This window comes from Stenella coeruleoalba (genome assembly GCF_951394435.1).
Source record: "Stenella coeruleoalba genome assembly, chromosome: 2".
Classification (NCBI taxonomy): Eukaryota; Metazoa; Chordata; class Mammalia; order Artiodactyla; family Delphinidae; genus Stenella; species Stenella coeruleoalba.
In genome coordinates, this window is record NC_137147.1 from 85,099,920 (window position 1) to 85,118,110 (window position 18,191).

The following is an 18,191-nucleotide window of genomic DNA, read 5'->3' on the forward strand; positions in this document are numbered from 1 at the left end:
GAAAATAAAAATAGGAAAAAATGTAGAATTTAAAAAATCTTATTAGTGTAAGAAAAACTGAAGAGCCATAAGGAAAAAGGGTGATTGATTCGATTACTTAGAAATTTTAAACTTTAAACTTTATTATAACCGCCAAAACAAAATACAAACAAACAAAAAACCTTGAACAAAATGAAAAGGCAAGGACTTGTAATTTCCAGTCTGGCATGTGAGGAGCTCAGAAGTTGCCACAAACAAGAATGAAACGTCAATCAAAAAAAAAAAAAGAAAATTACTCAAAATACAATATAGACCTAAATGTAAAACCTAAAACTATAAAACTTCTAGACAACAATGAAGAAAATCTTGAAACCTTGGATCAGGCAAAGATGTCTTAGATATTACACCAAAAGCATGATCCACAAAAGAAAAAATGGGTTAAATGGACATAACCAAAAGTAAAAATGCCTGCCCATTCAAAGACTATATGAAGAAATAGGTTATTATTCTTCCTTTAATTTGCATTGACTATTAATTACTTTATTTTGTTTTATTTTGTTTTATTTTATTTTACTGTAGTAAGAGCACTTAACATGAGATCTACCCTCTTCACAAAATTTTAAGTGTTCCATACAGTATTGTTAACTGTAGGCACAGTGCTATACAGTAGGTCTCTAGAACTTATTCATCTTGCTTAACTGAAACTTTATGCCCATTGATTAGTAACTCCCCATTTCCCTCTCCCCTTAGCCCCTGGCAGCCACCATTCCTCTCTGAGTCTATGAATTTGACTATTTTAGATACCTAATATAGGTGGGATCATGTAGTATTTATCTTTCTGTGACTGGCTTATTTCACTTAGAAGAATGTCCTCAAGGTTCATCCAGGCCTTAGACTTTGTTCATTTGAGTATGAGTTGCTTCAAACTGGAGGAAATGATCTGGAAATGCATTAAAATTTAAAATATGCATACGTTTGAACTAGCACTACCAGTTTTGGGACTTTGTCCTGTTGTAATCAAACACACATGTATCTAAGATAAATGTATGAAGGCGTTTATTGTGGCATTGTCATAGTAAAAACTAGAAAAAACCTGAATAATTAACCATAATCAATTATAATAAAATATTATTCAACAGTAAAAAAGGGATATTAATCCCTCTGTATAATGATTCAAATAAAGTTTTAGTATATTAAAAAAAGACTATATGAAGAGAATGAAAAGATAATTCATAGACTAAGAGAAAATATTTGCAAAGTATATATCTAATAAAGAAGTTGTATGGATTGATATAATATAGAAAGAACTCTCAAAATTTAAGAAAATAATCTAATAAACAGAAGATTTGAACAGATATTTCACCAAAGAAGATATACAAGTGACAAATAAGCACTTGAAAAATATGTTCAATGCCGTTAGTCATTAGGGTATTGCAAATTAAAACAACAGTGATGTACTACCACACACCTATTAGAATGGCTAAAGTTTAACAGGCCGACCATATTGTTAATGTAAATTGACCAAATAAAATTATATCCTTCTTAGCAGGAGCTGATAAACTGACACTGGGCTTGGAAGTGTAAAAAAAAATTTCTATAGACGGGCTGAACTGAAACCAGGGAAGAGTGAGTTCACTAGATGGGGGGGAACATGGCTATTTGGAGTGAAAGGTCAGTCCACAGCATCGTATTGACACTAATGTGTATATTCACAACAAAGTAATGTCACTACATTTAACAGACAGCACCAAAAAGTAGACATAGTGGGGACAAAAGTTCCCTGATATAAATGGCTGCCTAGACTTATTGTCCTTGTGGATCCTTGGGAGGCATTCTTTGAGACCAAATTGAGACTGTTCCCTGGGCAGAACGTTGCTCTCTGCCTGTTGAACATTCATGCTGCAAGAAGAGGTAATGAGCCTTATTCTACGTACAGATGTACCTTGTACTTGTGTAATGTCATAAAGGAGAATCATAGTTTACATGCAATCTTGCAGTCTTCTGCTATGCAAAGTGTTTATTTTGCCTTTTTCAATATATTTGCTTGACTTAGGCACTTTGAACAAGGAAAAGAAAAATAAAACACCTCTGAACTCTGATCTTTCACTGCTTTTGTACATTCTATTGTGAAGTTGAGGGTAAGGATGTTCAGAAACCCATGGGGAATTTATATGCCTTCAGAATATTGTGCATGTTCTAATATGATGAGCTTTTAAAACACTTCATTAAAACATGAATCAATATGTGTAATTGTGTAGATACTCAGCTAATTTTGAATGCTGCTGATGGCATAACTATATATAAATATAAATTTTTATATCCAAAAATATATTCTTGTGTGCTGCTTTTCCTACCTGGTGATGTTATTTCATATAATGAAGATTGTTTTCTTTTTTACTAACTCATTTCAAAGAGAAAGAATTTTACTTATAAGCAAGCTGTTTTTCCCCCAAACATTCCAAAACAATTCTTTTTCTTCTTTGTTTTTTTCATCCAATAAATGATAGCATTATGATCTTTAAAAAAGAAAATAGCAGAGCAGTTTTTCAGTTATCTGAAACGCTGTCTCCTGGGCTGCAGTCCTCATTTTGCCCCCAATAAAACTTAACTCCCAACTCTCAAAAAAAAAAGAAAATAGGAGTAGTTATATTAATTTCAGAAAGAGCTAACTTCAAAACAGGGAAAGTATGTGCCTGATAACAAAGCATCAAAATACTTGAGGCAAGAATGATAGAACTGCAAGTAGAAATAGATGAATCCACTATTACAATTAGAGACCTTAACACCCTTCTATCAGGAATGGACAGATTCAGCAGGGAGAAGATCAATAAGGACATATTCTCATTCAAAAGCACCATCAATCAGCTGGCTATAATTGACATCTATAGTCTCCTTCATCCAACAACAGTAGAATACACATTCTTCTCAAGCTCACATGGAACATTCACCAAGACCATATTTTGTGTCATAAAACACACCTTAACAAATTTAAACAAATGGATATCATACAACGCCAGCTCTCAGACCACAATGCAATTAAACTAGAAATCAACAACAGAAAGCTGGAAAATTCCAAAATACTTGAAGATTAAACAACATGCTTCTTAATAACACAAAGAAGAAATCTAAAAAGAAAGAAAGGAAAAGATTTCAAACTAAATGAAAATTAAAATACAACATCAAAATTTGTGGGATGCAGCAAAAGCAGTGCTTTGAGGGAAATTTGTAGCATTGAATGCAAATATTAGGGGGGCAGATACATTTGAAGAGAGGCACATAGGAACTCCAAAAGAACAAGTCATTTCTGTTGCTTATGCTCACTGGTAGGTTCATAATTGTTCACTTTAGTATTATTCTTTAAACTCTGTGCATACATTATATACTCTTCTATATGCATGCTGCATTTTACACTAAAGAAAAAATTAATGTATAATGAGTATGAATAGACAATTCACAGAACTAGAAATACCATTTAATGTATAAAAAGGTAGTCTGCATCATTAATGGTACAAGTTCAAACTGAAATGCATTATCTTTTCTAAAACTTTAGATTGGCAAAGAGTTAAAAAAAAATCCATGAAGTCTAGTATTGTTAAGAATGGAAGAAATATGCACTCAAATACAACTATAGGTGTTAGAATAAGTTGTCATCATCGTGCAAGACAGTGCATCATGTTGCTCCATTCTAGGGTAATATTGCGCGAGAGGAACTGTGTTCTACCTTGCTTACGTTTTGTTTAAATACTATGAACATGTATTACATTTATAATAAAAAAACTGATTAATGTATTTTTAAAAGACTTAAGGAAATTCAAATCTCTATATTTTATAAGAAATCAAGCTGTTGGATTAATGTTCATCATAAATGTTTAATTTCATAAATTTATTTTTATAATGATGTTATTTTTAATAAGTTAAAGGATATAATTTATGGGGTCTCAATATTTGGAAATGGAAATCTTTATCATTGAACAAATTGTCAGTCTTGCCATGAGTGAAACAACTTTATATTACAGCAGAGCCACCAAGGAAAATGAGGAGGATACATCAGATGATACCACTCAGGTAATCTACATAGAGTAATTTATCTTTTTAAAATGTTTTTCACTATCATCATCATTATGTGGAGTATAATAGGTCTGTTCTTCCCTTATACAGGTGGGTAGTTGGTAAATGCTTTACCACATATAAATGGGACCTCCTGTAGGCCAGGCACCTTTCAAGGAATTGGTGCTGTATCATCAAACTAATCCGATTCCCTCATTATCATGGAGCTTATATTCTTCTAAGTCACATTAACTTTTTTGGACTTTAAGAGCAAAGGAGAACTATGGAAGGGTCTTAAGCAGCAGAGATACATGGTCTGATTTCTGTTTCAGAAAGATTATTTTGGCTAAATTCTGGAGAATGGACATTCCAGAAATCGTCTCTTCATCCAAAGCCCCACACATCTTTAAAGGAACCCTGACAGTAGCTATGGCCACGAAGAATGGTGAAAAATATTTCCAGTGCAATAAGACAAATGCTTCTCCCTCTTGAGAACTGGCCCATACTGATGAATATGAGAGAGAATAATTTTTCCATTTTCAAATAGGGAAGATAAAAACTAACACATTTGTGCCTTACACAGCTTTGTGACAATATGTTATATTAGCTTTTGGGAGACCTCTAATCAGATAGCTTAGATAGTGGTTTTGAGTCAAACATCCCTTTGCAGGACTCTGATGAAAGCTGTGAACCACCTCTGTAGAAAAAAAATTTTTTTCCTACTGTTTCAGGGAGTTCACAAACTTTAAAGCCTATCTAGACCTCAGGATAATAATCCCACATTAAGAATTCAGGTGTCGGGCTTCCCTGGTGGCGCAGTGGTTGAGAGTCCGCCTGCCGAGGCAGGGGACACGGGTTCGTGCCCCGGTCTGGGAAGATCCCACATGCTGCGGAGCGGCTGGGCCCGTGAGCCATGGCCGCTAAGCTTGCACGTCCGGAGTCTGTGCTCCGCAACAGGAGAGGCCACAACAGTGAGAGGCCCATGTGCCGCAAAAAAAAAAAAAAAAAAAAAAAGAATTCAGGTGTCGTTTTAAAAAAAACAGACTCACTTTACAGAAGATTTAATTATGAAGAAACAGCCTAGAAATAGGGAAAGGGCTCACTTTATTATTATTTATTTATTTATCTATCTATTTATTTATTTTGGCTGTGCTGGGTCTTAGTTGTGGCACTCAGGATCTTCGTTGCAGCATGCGGGATCTTTTAGTTGCAGCATGAGAGATCTTTTAGTTGTGGCATGCGGACTCTTAATTGTGGCATGCATGCGGGATCTAGTTCCCTGATGAGGGTTCGAACCCAGGCCCTCTGCATTGGGAGTGCGGAGTCTTACCCACTGGACCACCAGGGAAGTCCCTCACTTTTTAAAAAGAAATGTGCTTTTCACATACACACACAATTCTTTTAAAACTTTTTTCATTTTACCAGAGAAAAGGTGACTTTTGTAAAGCTTGAAAGTTCATGGCTCTAGGTCAAAAGATAGTGAACCTGAGCAGTGGCCATCCCAGTTGACTTCTCCATCCAGCACAAGAACACAGCCAGTAGTTTGGCTAATTGAAGCAGGGGGGAAGGTGCCCATCTCAGCCAAAATCTTTGCTTAGGGTCTCTCAGAAGAGACCCAAGTTATTTGATTCTAAATGTTTTGCCTTACATATGTAAAAGACTGCATTTTGCAAAGTGCTTTCACATCATTTTGGCTCTTTTAAAGATATTCACGTCAAACAGTGTGGCAGTTCCTAAACAATTAAACATAGAATTACAATATGAGGGGCTCACCTGGTGGTGCAGTGGTTAAGAATCCGCCTGCCAATGCAGGGGACACGGGTTCGAGCCCTGGTCCAGGAAGATCCCACATGCCCTGGAGCAACTAAGCCCGTGCGCCACAACTACTGAGCCTGCACTCTAGAGCTCGCGTGCCATGACTACTGAGCCCGCGAGCCACAACTACTGAGCTCGCCTGGTGCAACTGCTGAAGCCTGCGTGTGCCTAGAGCCCATGCTCCGCAACAAGAGAAGCCACTGCAATGAGAAGACCGTGCACCGCAACAAAGTGTAGCCCCTGCTTGCCACAACCAGAGAAAACCCATGCCCAGCAACAAAGACCCAACGCAGCCAAAAATAAAAATAAATAAATAAATAATTAAAAATTAAAGAAAAAAAAGAATTACAATATGATCCAGTAATTCCATTTATGGATATATATCCAAAACTGAAAGTGAGACTCAAACCAATATTTGCAGCCTATGTTCATAGCAGAATGATATTCACAGTAGCCAAAAGGTAGAAGCAATCCGGTAATCCAAGAGTCATTGACAGATGAATGCACACACAAAATGGAGTATATACATGCAATGGAATATTATTCAGCCTTAAAAAGGAAGGAAATTCTGATACATGCTACAAAATGGATGAATCTTGAAGACATTATACTAAGTGAAGTAAGCCAGTCTCAAAAGGACAAATACTTTATGATTCTACTTAGATATCTAGAGTAGTCAAATTCATAAAGACAGGAAATAGAAAAGTAGTTGTCAAGAGCTGGGGGGAGGGGAGAATGGGGAATTATTGTTAAATGGGTGCAGAGGTTCAGTTTGGAAGGATGTAAAAATTCTGGAAATGGATGGTGATGATGGTTGTACAACATGTGAATGTACTTAATGCCACTTAAAAATGGTTAAAGTGGTAAATTTTAAGTTACGTACATTTTACCACAATAAAAAATATATTCATGTCTGCTATAGATCATAAGGATGATTAATGGCATTTATATAGAACATAGATCTAATTTGATTAATATACTGATATCACAAATTGGCCTTTTAAAAGATGAAATCACTTCCTCAGTCTAATATTTTAATCAAATAAATGTGCTATTGTGGTAACAACATTTGTTGCAATATATAACCTCAGTTTGCTCCCTTTTTTTGTGCCAACAGGAAAATCAAGAGGAACTGGGCCTGTGGGAGGAGAAATTCAGAAATTTTGTGGATGTCAAAGATAATGGTACAATTAAAACTGGTGTAGTGTTAAAACAGACCTTTCCAAAATGGCCAAAATCTCTATCTAAAAGTCCCTTGAGCTTTGGCACCTAAACACATGACTTCTGTAAGGTGAACAGAAATCTCATGTTTGGGTCCCCTATTCTTCAGTAATGCATTGCAATAGAGAAATAGTGAGTGTATGACTTGTGGGGAGCGTAGAAGTATAGGCCTTATGGAGTTTCTGGTCTCATGGAGGTCCGCATACTGCTTGCACTATGCAGTGAATCAGACAGCTGCAAATTCTACATTCTATTTTTATGAGAGTCAAGTGATGAGAAACCAAGTTCTAGAGCTCATTGCCTCCAACATTTCAATGCAGTGGTTCTCAGCCTTTTCCAGGCCTCCCCATCATTTATGTGAGCATCATGTGACATTTCTCACTAGGCTTAGTGATGGAGGGGGAGGGTGTAGGTGGCTGGGAAGGAATTTGTCCCTTTAGGAGACACGGTTCAAATACTTGGGGCTTATTTAGTTGGAAAAAATACTCACTTTTCTCCTTATTTCTCCCTACCCTGGGGAATAACAGACCTTCCCTAACTCCTTGAGAATCTCTGTTCTAGCATCTATTTCTATAGCCTCATATAATGATCAGGACTGACATGTGCCCAAAAATTATAAGTAGAGGGGCCCTAAAGCTCCCCTTTCTGTAACATTATAATCCTTTTTACCTTACCTAAAGCACCCCGTTTCCATAAACTCCTCCAAATAAGGACCATTTGATGGCAAATACTTTTACCTGAGAGGGAATTTAAGTCAATGTTATCTCTCCTAGTTACTTTCGTTTTCCCCATATCTCTAAAATAATTGTTAGATAAAGGACTTGTCTTTGGCTAAAGGAAATTTATATATCTACAATCACAGGGAAGGGGGTATTTTGAGGAGCCAGGAAAGGTCCTCCTGGTGCCCTTGACCTTATAGTTTCTGTATGCAGTAAGAATGAACCGTCAGGCAGAAGACACCCAGCCTTTCATCTAGTAAGTATTAAAAGTGCTCGCTATCATCTGCTTCCTAAAGCAAACAAGTATGCAATACATTTCTGGAAAATTTAGATTAGGGAAAAAATCTAAAACTTTGTCATCCTATTTTACAGATAGAAAGGAGATTTACTATAAATGAGGACACAGAGAACTTTAGCACACAGCTAAGGAAACATAACTAATAAGTGCCCAGAACTTTGCCATGTGCATTTTTGTATCCCCACAACACCTAAATATAACCGTACAGAGAGTCAGCATACATGATTTACTGATTGATCAGGGCAAGCTCAGGTCTCTTGATCCCTAGTCTAGTCATCTTGCTGCTCTTATAGTTGCTGAATCTCCTCAATCGATTGTCCCACTGAGAAGCAAAACTCAGTCACTATCCTGGTCCCTGCAGGTCCTGCCTCCATTGGTTTGGATTTCTCCTTGCATGGGTTTGAGCATGTCTATGGGATCCCGCAACATGCAGAATCACACCAACTTAAAAATACCAGGTAAAGTGAAAACAAGAATTCTTACAGGAGGCTCTGGTTTCTGGACTGGAAAAGTTTGAAAGGAAAATATGTGAGATGTCTGAGCCAGTGCTAATATGTATCTGGCCTTTCCCCTCTTGATATTGCTTGTAGGTCTTTAAGAATTTCCCTTTAATGATCGCCCAGAGCAGTGGTTTTCAATTTTTATATTTTGGCAAAAAGAAGACAATTATAAAAACTGTATTGCTGAACCTAAAAATATAGAGGAAGTAAAAATATGGAGCTGCTGTGGTTGAAGTAGCAGGGAGAGCTTCATAATATCACCTCCCCGGGTTTTGCTTTCACCTCCCAAGGCCTTTCTGTGGAACCTTGGGAAATACACTGTGAAGATCACTGACCTAGAAAAAGGCTTTTACCAAAAAAGGACAGTGAGCCAGAGAATGGAAGAGTGTGGCATCTCATATCACCTTTGATTCCCTCGGGGAGATTATTTCAAACTAACACTATTGACAAACAAATGCCAGGGGTATCACTCTAAGAGGAAGCGGAACCAAAGAGAAACAGAGTCTGGTCAAAGTTGCCAGGTTCAGATGCTGTTTAGATAATAGGGAGACATAGTGACAAGTGAATCAGAAACTGTGTTGCTCTCACACCAACCTGAGCTCCGTGTTCCCCACCTCAATTCAGTTCCTAATCTTTCCCTACTCAGCACTGTGGAAACATGTTAGGATACTATCATTTTGCTTTCACGACAGAGAAATACAAAATTTGTCAATTTATTGTGTGCTTGCTATTATGCAGGATTCACAGGAAATGGTCCTCACCTCACAAGAGATATTTAGAAAAGCTATGAGATCATACACGCCAATAGTAGCCTGAGGGGATGCCAAAGGAATCAAAGGAGGAGGATCATATTCACCCACATTGGGTCAGGAAACCTTTAGGGAAGTGTTAGGAGTTGAGCTTTGAAAGATGTATTGTACCCAAGGGGAGAATGCAGGGGAGAATGGAGCTATAATATTCATTAAGAATATATATGCAGTGGTAATTGGTAATCCTTCCTTGTGTGTTTCAGTGATGGAGATGCTTACCGTCTTTATAACCTAGATGTCTATGGATATAAAATACATGACAAAATGGGCATTTATGGTTCAGTGCCTTATCTCCTGGCCCACAAACTGGGCAGGACTCTAGGCATTTTTTGGCTAAATGCCTCAGAAACACTAGTGGAGATCAATACAGAGCCTGCTGTAAAGGTGAGCAATGGATCATGACTGCATGTCATAATCACAGAAGAAACAAAACCACTGAAGTGTAATTGTAGCTCTGGGCTTTTAATGGCAGTTCTCTGCCTCTAGAGTCCTCGCAGTATAATCAGTGAAGGTTATTGGTATGTACTAAAGGATCAGACTATTACACACGTATGGATGGGTGTTGTGGGTTAGAGGGAAATTTTTCAGACCTTCATTCCATTCCTTTTCCAGGATGCATTGACCCAGACGGGCCCAGTTGCTGTTAGACAAAAGGTCAGATCTCAAACTGATGTGCACTGGATGTCAGAGAGTGGAATCATTGATGTTTTTTTGCTGACAGGACCTACACCTTCTGACGTCTTCAAGCAGTACTCATACCTTACAGGTACTTGCATGTGGAAGTGCCAGTTTCTTGTTCCATTATATTTCCTCTATCCCATGTAGAATCACTGTAAATTAATATTTGTTGTACACCATATAGTATTTATAAACAACTTACCCAAGCTTTTAAAGAAGCAAGCATTTCTCCTCCCACTCTCATCCCATTCAGCTTGGTTAAACATTCCACTAGGGCTGGAACTCTCCATTCTCTAATCCCTAATACTCACCATCTGCCTTCCTTAGAGCCTTTTAACCCCTGGGCTTTCTCTTCCTTTATCTCAGATGACCAGTATCCCAACCTGAACTTTTCTATGTTCTCTTCTCCATTAAAATATAGTGGCTTTAGCACTATAAAAGCATTTTATCTTTAAAAGATATGAGATTGGGGCTTCCCTGGTGGCGCGGTGGTTGAGAATCTGCCTGCCGATGCAGGGGACACGGGTTCGTGCCCCGGTCCGGGAAGATCCCACATGCCGCCAGGAGAGGCCACAACAGTGAGAGGCCCGTGTACCACAAAAAAAATAAATAAAATAAAATAAAAGATATGAGATCATCTCAATTGATTGCAGAAAAAGCATTTGACAAAATCCAACACTATTTCATGATAAAAACATTCAGAAGACTAGGAATGAAAGGAAACTTCATCCACATGATAAAAGGCATTTATGAAAAATTCACAGCTAACATCATACTCAACGGTGAAAGACTGCAAGGTTTTCCCTAAGATCAGAAACAAGATGAGGCTTCCCTCTTTCACCACTGCTATTGAACATTGTAGTTAAAGTTCCAGCCAGAGAAATTAGTCAAGAAAAAGAAATAAAAGGCATCCAAATTGGAAAGGGAGATGTAAAATTATCTCTATTCATAGATGATGTGATACTATATGATAGAAAATCCCAAAGAATACACACACACACACACACACACACACACAATTAACCAAAGTTGCAGGGTACATGGTCAACACACAAAATGAGCTGTGTTTCTATACACCAGCAATGAACAATCTAAAAAAGAAATTGAGAAAACAACTCCACTTACAATAACATCCAAAAGAATAAAATACCCAGGAATAAATTTAACCAAGGATGTGAAAGACTCATATGCTGAAAACTACAAAAAATTCCTGAATTAAAGAAGGCCTAGATAAATGGGAAGAAATCCCATGTTTGTGTATTGAAAGATTTAGTATTGTTAAGCAAGCAATACTATTGGACGCAATCTACAGATTTACTACAATCCCTGCCAAAATTCCAATGGCCTTTTTTTAAGAAATGGAAGAGCTGATCTTTAAAATCATACTGAATTTCAAAGGGCCCTGAATGGCCCAAAAGTCCTGAAAAAAAAATGTTGGAGGACTCATACTTCCCGATTTCAAAACTTACTACAAAGTTAAAGTAATCCAAACAGTGTGGTACTGGCATAAGGATAGACATATAAGCCAATGGAATAGAATTGAGAGTCTAGAAATAAACCCATGCATCTCTGGCCAATTGATTTTCAATAAATGTTCAAGACCATTCAATGGAGAAAGAATTGTCTCTTAACCACATGGCACTGGGACAACTGGATATCCACATGCAAAAGAATGAAGTTGGACCCCTATCTCACACCATATACAAAAAATTAACTCAAAATTGATCAATGACATATATATAAGAGCTAAAGTCATAAAACTCTTAGAAGAAAACAGGGATAAATCTTCATGACCTTGGATTGGCAACAGATTCTTAGCTATGACACCAAAATCATGAGCAACAGAAAAAAAAAATTAGACAAGTTGGACTTATTTAAAACTAAAAACTGGGCTTCCCTGGTGGCGCAGTGGTTGAGAGTCCGCCTGCCGATGCAGGGGATGCGGGTTTGTGCCCCGGTCCGGGAAGATCCCACAAGCCGCGGAGCGGCTGGGCCCGTGAGCCATGGCCGCTGAGCCTGCGCATCCGGAGCCTGTGCTCCGCAACAGGAGAGGCCACAACAGTGAGAGGCCTGCGTACCGCAAAAAAAAAAAAAAAAAAAACCTAAAAACTTTTGTGCATCAAAGGACATTACCACAAAAGTGAAAAGGCAACCTATAGAATGGGAGAAAGTATTTGCAAGTCATACATAAGATAAGGGTCTAGTATCCAGAATACATAAAGAACTCTTATAACTCGACAATAAAAAGGAACAATCTAACTCTAAGATGAGAAAAGGGCTAAAATAGACATTTCTCCAAAGATGTACAAATGGATTAACAAGAACATGAAAAGATGCTCAACAGCACTAGGTATTAGGAAAATGTAAATTAAAACCACAATGAGATACTGCTTCCTACCCAGTAGGATGACTAAATCAAAAAAAGAGGGGAAATAATAAGTGTTGGTGAGGATGTAGAGAAGTTGGAAACTCATACATTACTGGTGGGAACGTGAAATGGTTCAGCTGGTGTGGAAACAGTTTGGCAGTTCCTCAAAACGCTAAACATAGAACTACCATATGACCCAGCATGATGATTGATTTTGTGTCAACTTGCCTAAGTCATGGTGCCCAGATATTTGGTTAAACATTAGTCTAGATACCACTGTGAAGTTATTTTTTAGATGAGATTAACAGTTAAATCAGTAGACTATGAGTAAAGCAGGTTAGTTTCCGTAACATGAGTGGGCTTCATACAATCAGCTGAAAACCTTAGAGAAAAGGACTGAGGTATGCTCTAAAGAAACAGGAATCTGTCTCCAGACTGTCTTCATACTCAAGCTACAACTTCAACTCTTCCCTGGGTCTCCAGGCCTGCCTGCAGAATTCAGAGTTGCCAGTCCCCACAATCACATGAACCAGTTCCTTAAAATCAATCAATCATTTTCTTTCTCTGTATATATACAAATACATACACACATATATACACATCCTATTGATTCTGTTTCTCTGCAGAACCCTAACTAATATAGCCAACAATTCCACTCCTAGATACATACTCAAAGGAACTTAACAAGGACTTGAACAGATATTTGTATGCCAATGATCGCTACAGCATTATTCACCATAGCCGAAAGGTAGAAACAAGCCAAGTGCTCATCAAAAATGAATGGATAGGGCTTCCCTGGTGGCACAGTGGTTGGGGGTCCGCCTGCTGATGCAGGGAATGCGGGTTCGTGCCCCGGTCCAGGAGGATCCCACATGCCGCAGAGCGGCTGGGCCTGTGAGCCATGGCCACTGGGCCTGCGCGTCCGGAGCCTGTGCTCCGCAGCGGGAGAGGCCACAACAGTGAGAGGCCCACGTACCGCAAAAAAAAAAAAAAAAAAAGAAAAAGAAAAACAGAATGTGGTATATACAGAAAATGGAATACTATTCAGCCATAACAAAGAATGAAGTTCTGATACATGCTACAACATGGATGAACCTTGAAAGCATTATGCAAAATGAAATAAGCTAGACACAAAAGAACAAATATAACATGATTCCACTTGTATGAAGTACCTATAGTAGGTAAATTCATGGAGACAAAAAGTTAAGATTAGCAGTTAGTAGGGGCTGAAGGTTGGGATGAGTAACAGAAAGTTATTGCTTTGTGGTTAACAGAATTCCTGTTTGGAGTGATATAAAAATTTTGTAAACAGCTAGTGGTGATGCTGGTACTACACTGTGAATGTAACTAATGCCACTGAATTGTACACTTAAAAATGGTTAAAATGGCAAATTTTATGTTACATATATTTTACCACAATTTTTTTAAATTGGTCATGTAATATGCTCCACTCCCCACAAAAAACCCACATTGAATTGTATGCCTTACATGGGTAAATTGTATGATATATGAGTTACATATCAATAAAACTGTTAAAAATCAAAGTAATGTAGCATCGTTTCTGCTGCATTCCATTGTTAAAATTTCCTGAGTCTAGCCCATTTGCAAGGGAAGAATTTGATTCCAATTTTGATGAGAGGAACAACAGAGAATTTGTGGATATGGGAAGACACCCATATAGGAATAAGTACCATCAAAGCCCCCCTACAGCCCCTTTCAACATTGTTATTAGAGAGAATAGTCTGGTTTACAGGAAAGTGCTTCAAAAACAGTGGATCTGCCACCATGGTCAAAGAAATCTGATTTATAAATTTATAGATTATCTGTTAACTCCTAATGAGGATTTAGTTCAATAATATCTTCTTACCTCTTCCTCCCAACATTGTTATATCATAATTTTTGGTTAATCAACATTCAGTGTTTACATTTTTCCAATGCTCAGGGGTGTCAGATGCTTTATCCATTCCACTTTTTCCCCTGGAGACTTACCCCCAGATCTCTATCTGGACTGTTTTTCTCTAGGCTCCCCGCACAGCTGTCACCCTAGGACTTACTGTTTTCTGTTTTCTGGTGGTAGATCTCTCCCTTCTTGGGGCCCATGTTTTTCTTTTTCGTGGTTTATTAACTTGGTGTTTTTGTTTGTTTGTTTGTTTTTGCGGTACGTGGGCCTCTCACTGCTGTGGCCTCTCCCATTGCAGAGCACAGGCTCTGGACGCGCAGGCCCAGAGGCCATGGCTCACGGGCCCAGCCGCTCCGCGGCATTTGGGATCCTCCTGGACCGAGGCACGAACCCGTGTCCCCTGCATCGGCAGGCGGACTCTCAACCACTGCACCACCAGGGAAGCCCTTAACCTGGTTTTTATTCATTGTTCGAAGCATCTTCTGGTAGTTTCCTACGAAAGTGCATTAGAGGTCTACTTTTTGCATCTTTGCAGATATGAAAACATCTTCTTTTCCTACCTTCACCCTTGTTTGATAATTTGGTAACTGGACTGAAAATTATTTATCTCAGAATTTGAAGGCATTTCTCTATAATCTATCTTCTTGTTCCAAAATCACTCTGAACTCTGTTCCTTTGTATATGATCTATCTTTTCTCTCTGACATATCTTCTCTTTATCTCTGATAGTCTGAAATTTCTAATATTCTGAAACTCTGAAATTTTACAACCAAATGCCTTGATATAGACCTTTTAAAATAATTGCATATTAGATGTAGACTCTTTCGTTCTTGAGAATTGTATCCTTCAGTTCTGGAAAAGTTATTATTCCTCTGAAAATATCTTCACCTCCTTTTTCTCTTTCTACTCTACAGATTTTATAATCTTCTCTTTTTTGTCCAATCCTGAGCAATTTTCTCAATTTTATCTTCCAGGCCTTTCCATTTATGCTCATATTTCTAATTTCTGCAGACTCTTTCTTATCCTCTGATTGTTCCTTGTTTCTAATATCTTATACTTGTTTTATGCTACCCTAGTCTTATTTTATGGGTGCAACTTTTTTTCATCTCCCAGAGGTACTAATGATAGCATTTTGATATTTACTTTGATTCCTTGTATTGCCCCTATTTTCTCAGAGATCCTTTTACTCTATTTCTTTATGTGAGTCCCTCTGTCTAATTTTGGAGGCTTTACTCAAATGTTGGATGATCCTTGGCTATCCATGCATACTTAAGAATAAGGTTCTGCCTGGAAGCTCTGTGTACCTGGATGAGTTTTACACTCTCATGTTGAAGTGGAGGGGGGAATTCTCCTGTCCGCTAGTGTTCTGGGAGCAGGGATGAACCCTTCTCGTCGTCATCCCCCTCATAAGCACTATGGTGAAAGCTTACTTGGTTTTGCTCAATAGTTACCACACCACCCCTGCCTGCAGCCTTCCAAATTTTGTTGAAATTACTCCTCTCCCATTCTCTTTGTTCTTGTGGTTTTATTCTTTTCTTTCTTTCTTTCTTTCTTTTCTTTATTCTGATTTTAGTGGGACTTTAAGAGGGGAAGGAGATAAATGCAAGTGGTTGACCAGATGTCCTCCATGTTATCAGTAAATGTTTTGATGATAATTTCCTGACAGTTCTTCCTGCCTTCAGTTTCTTTGCCTTCAAGTCTGCTCCCAACTAATTTTTCTAAAACATAGTCTGCTGAGGTTACATCTTGCCAAACTTTTGATGACTTCCTATACAAGAAGATTTAGAGTCCTTAGCCTGAACTACAGGGTCCTTTACAAACTGACCCTCTCCAGTGTCATCTTCTGCTGGCCTCCTTCACAGTGTAACCACCCTGGAATATTTATTTTTCCCTAAGCTTATCATGTCCTTCTCTGCCTCCGTATCTTTTCTATTTCCTGTGCCTCAATGATCTATTCATTCTCCCTGCCTGAGAATACTCTTACTTATTCTTCAACGTTCTAACCAAGTGTTACCACCTCTGTGAAGCCTTTCAAGACTCCATACTTCACTGCAGCCAAAATTTATCAGCCCCTCTGCCGTCCCACAGCACTTGAGGGTAGGGACTCTGCTTTCTTCTTGATATTCTAAGTACCAGGCTCAGTGCTTAGACCTTGTAGACATTCAGGAAACATTTATCAACTGTATAATTATCATTGTGGTGCTAATTGGCTCAGTTGTCATCTCCCCCTTTTAGGCACACAAGCCATGCCCCCTCTCTTCTCCTTGGGGTACCATCAGTGCCGCTGGAACTACGAAGATGAGCATGATGTAAAGGCAGTGGATGCAGGATTTGATGAACATGACATTCCTTACGATGTCATGTGGCTGGACATAGAGCACACTGAAGGCAAGAGGTACTTCACCTGGGACAAGAAAAGGTTCCCAAACCCCAAAAGGATGCAAGAGCTGCTCAGGAGCAAAAAACGTAAGGTAAAATAAGCCAGCACTCTGAACCTTTTCATTACAAAGCATTTTTAAATTTTTTAAAGTTGCCTTGATACAATAGTGGAAGAGAACCATCTGGTAAAAAATGGCCAGGAAAATAGTACCTTCAATTGTAACTGTAACTGTGATAACAGAAAAGCAATGGTGAGAAGGTGGCCATCCCTGCCATCCATCCCTGCCTTAGTGGTCTAGGTCCCCGTAAGGATGAAGGGGCCTAGCATTCAGTCCCATTCGTTGTGGCCACCCTGTAGTGCTGTGATGGATGCACCCCATGATGCAAAATTTGATTTTGATGTCAAGATTGAGTATGTCACACTGGCACCAAGAGGGTATGAAAAGGCTAATTAGTCCCATAGTGAGGTGTTCTTGGGGGAGCAGACTAGCTCCCAAGCTCCTTTGAAATTGGCCTGAGAGAGCTGGGAAAGGAGACAGGATCAGGTTTTAAGGTTTTAAGGTGGTTAGGGGGTTGAACTGGAGTGAGGATTCCTGTGCATGCACCGGGGCTTGTGTGGTTTGAACTTCCTGTTGGCATCAAAGAAGGGAGCATCAGGGCTTTCTCTGTCAGTACACACGGATGTGGGTGGAAGGCTAAGGGGGAGTGATGGGGCTTGAAACTCTTAACAGTCGCTCAGAAATGGAGTCAGTTTCTTTATTACACCATTTTTCCTGCATGCTTCCCTGATGGACTCCATCTGTCCATATGGCCAAGGAAAGAACTAAAATAGAAAATGAGGACAGGGAGAAGACACTGGAAAGTGTGTAATGCGGGGCGGGGGGGGGGAGTGATAGCAATAATGAAAAGGGTGAAGGAGAAAAAAACAAGAGAGGAAAAGGGAGGAACCCCATATGTATCACATAAATGGATCCGAGATTAAAGTTGCCTTTTCAACCCATTGCATTGAGCCCCAGGCCTTTCACAGGTGGTCAGAGCCAATGCTGTTTTCTTAATCTCCCAGTTAATAAACACCTACCATTTATCAGGCATTTATTATGGAAGCAGCCCAAGAGCCCATCGACAGATGAACGGATAAAGGAAACATGGTATACATATACAATGCAAAATTATACAGCCTTTAAAAGGAAGGACTTTCTGATACATGCTGCAACATGGATGAACCTTAAGGGCATTATGCTAAGTGAAATAATCCAGTCACAAAAAGACAAATACTGGGCTTCCCTGGTGGCGCAGTGGTTGAGAGTCTGCCTGCCGATGCAGGGGACACGGGTTTGTGCCCTGGTCCGGGAAGGTCCCACATGCCGCGGAGCGGCTGGGCCCGTGAGCCATGGGCGCTGAGCCTGCGCTTCCAGAGCCTGTGCTCCGCAACGGGAGAGGCCACAACAGAGGCCTGCGTACCGCAAAAAAAAAAAAAAA

The 18,191-nt window shown here is 39.0% G+C and overlaps 1 protein-coding gene across 7 annotated transcripts in view; it reads left to right on the forward strand.

Moving 5' to 3' along the window:
* The window catches only part of GANC (glucosidase alpha, neutral C), a 77,327-nt gene that overhangs the window by 24,854 nt on the left and 34,282 nt on the right, over positions 1-18,191 (forward strand). For 6 of the 7 annotated variants that reach the window (XR_013825230.1, XM_079906815.1, XM_079906816.1 and 3 more), the window contains 6 exons: positions 3,996-4,044; positions 6,959-7,025; positions 8,441-8,537; positions 9,592-9,772; positions 10,001-10,154; positions 16,569-16,804. Coding sequence is in view for 6 of the 7 variants with exons in the window: in XM_079906815.1 (XP_079762941.1) it covers positions 3,996-4,044; positions 6,959-7,025; positions 8,441-8,537; positions 9,592-9,772; positions 10,001-10,154; positions 16,569-16,804 (784 nt within the window). In the remaining variant the exon portion in view is untranslated. The remainder of the gene's footprint in view (positions 1-3,995; positions 4,045-6,958; positions 7,026-8,440; positions 8,538-9,591; positions 9,773-10,000; positions 10,155-16,568; positions 16,805-18,191) is intronic. The other variant, XM_079906814.1, reaches the window with a different exon arrangement.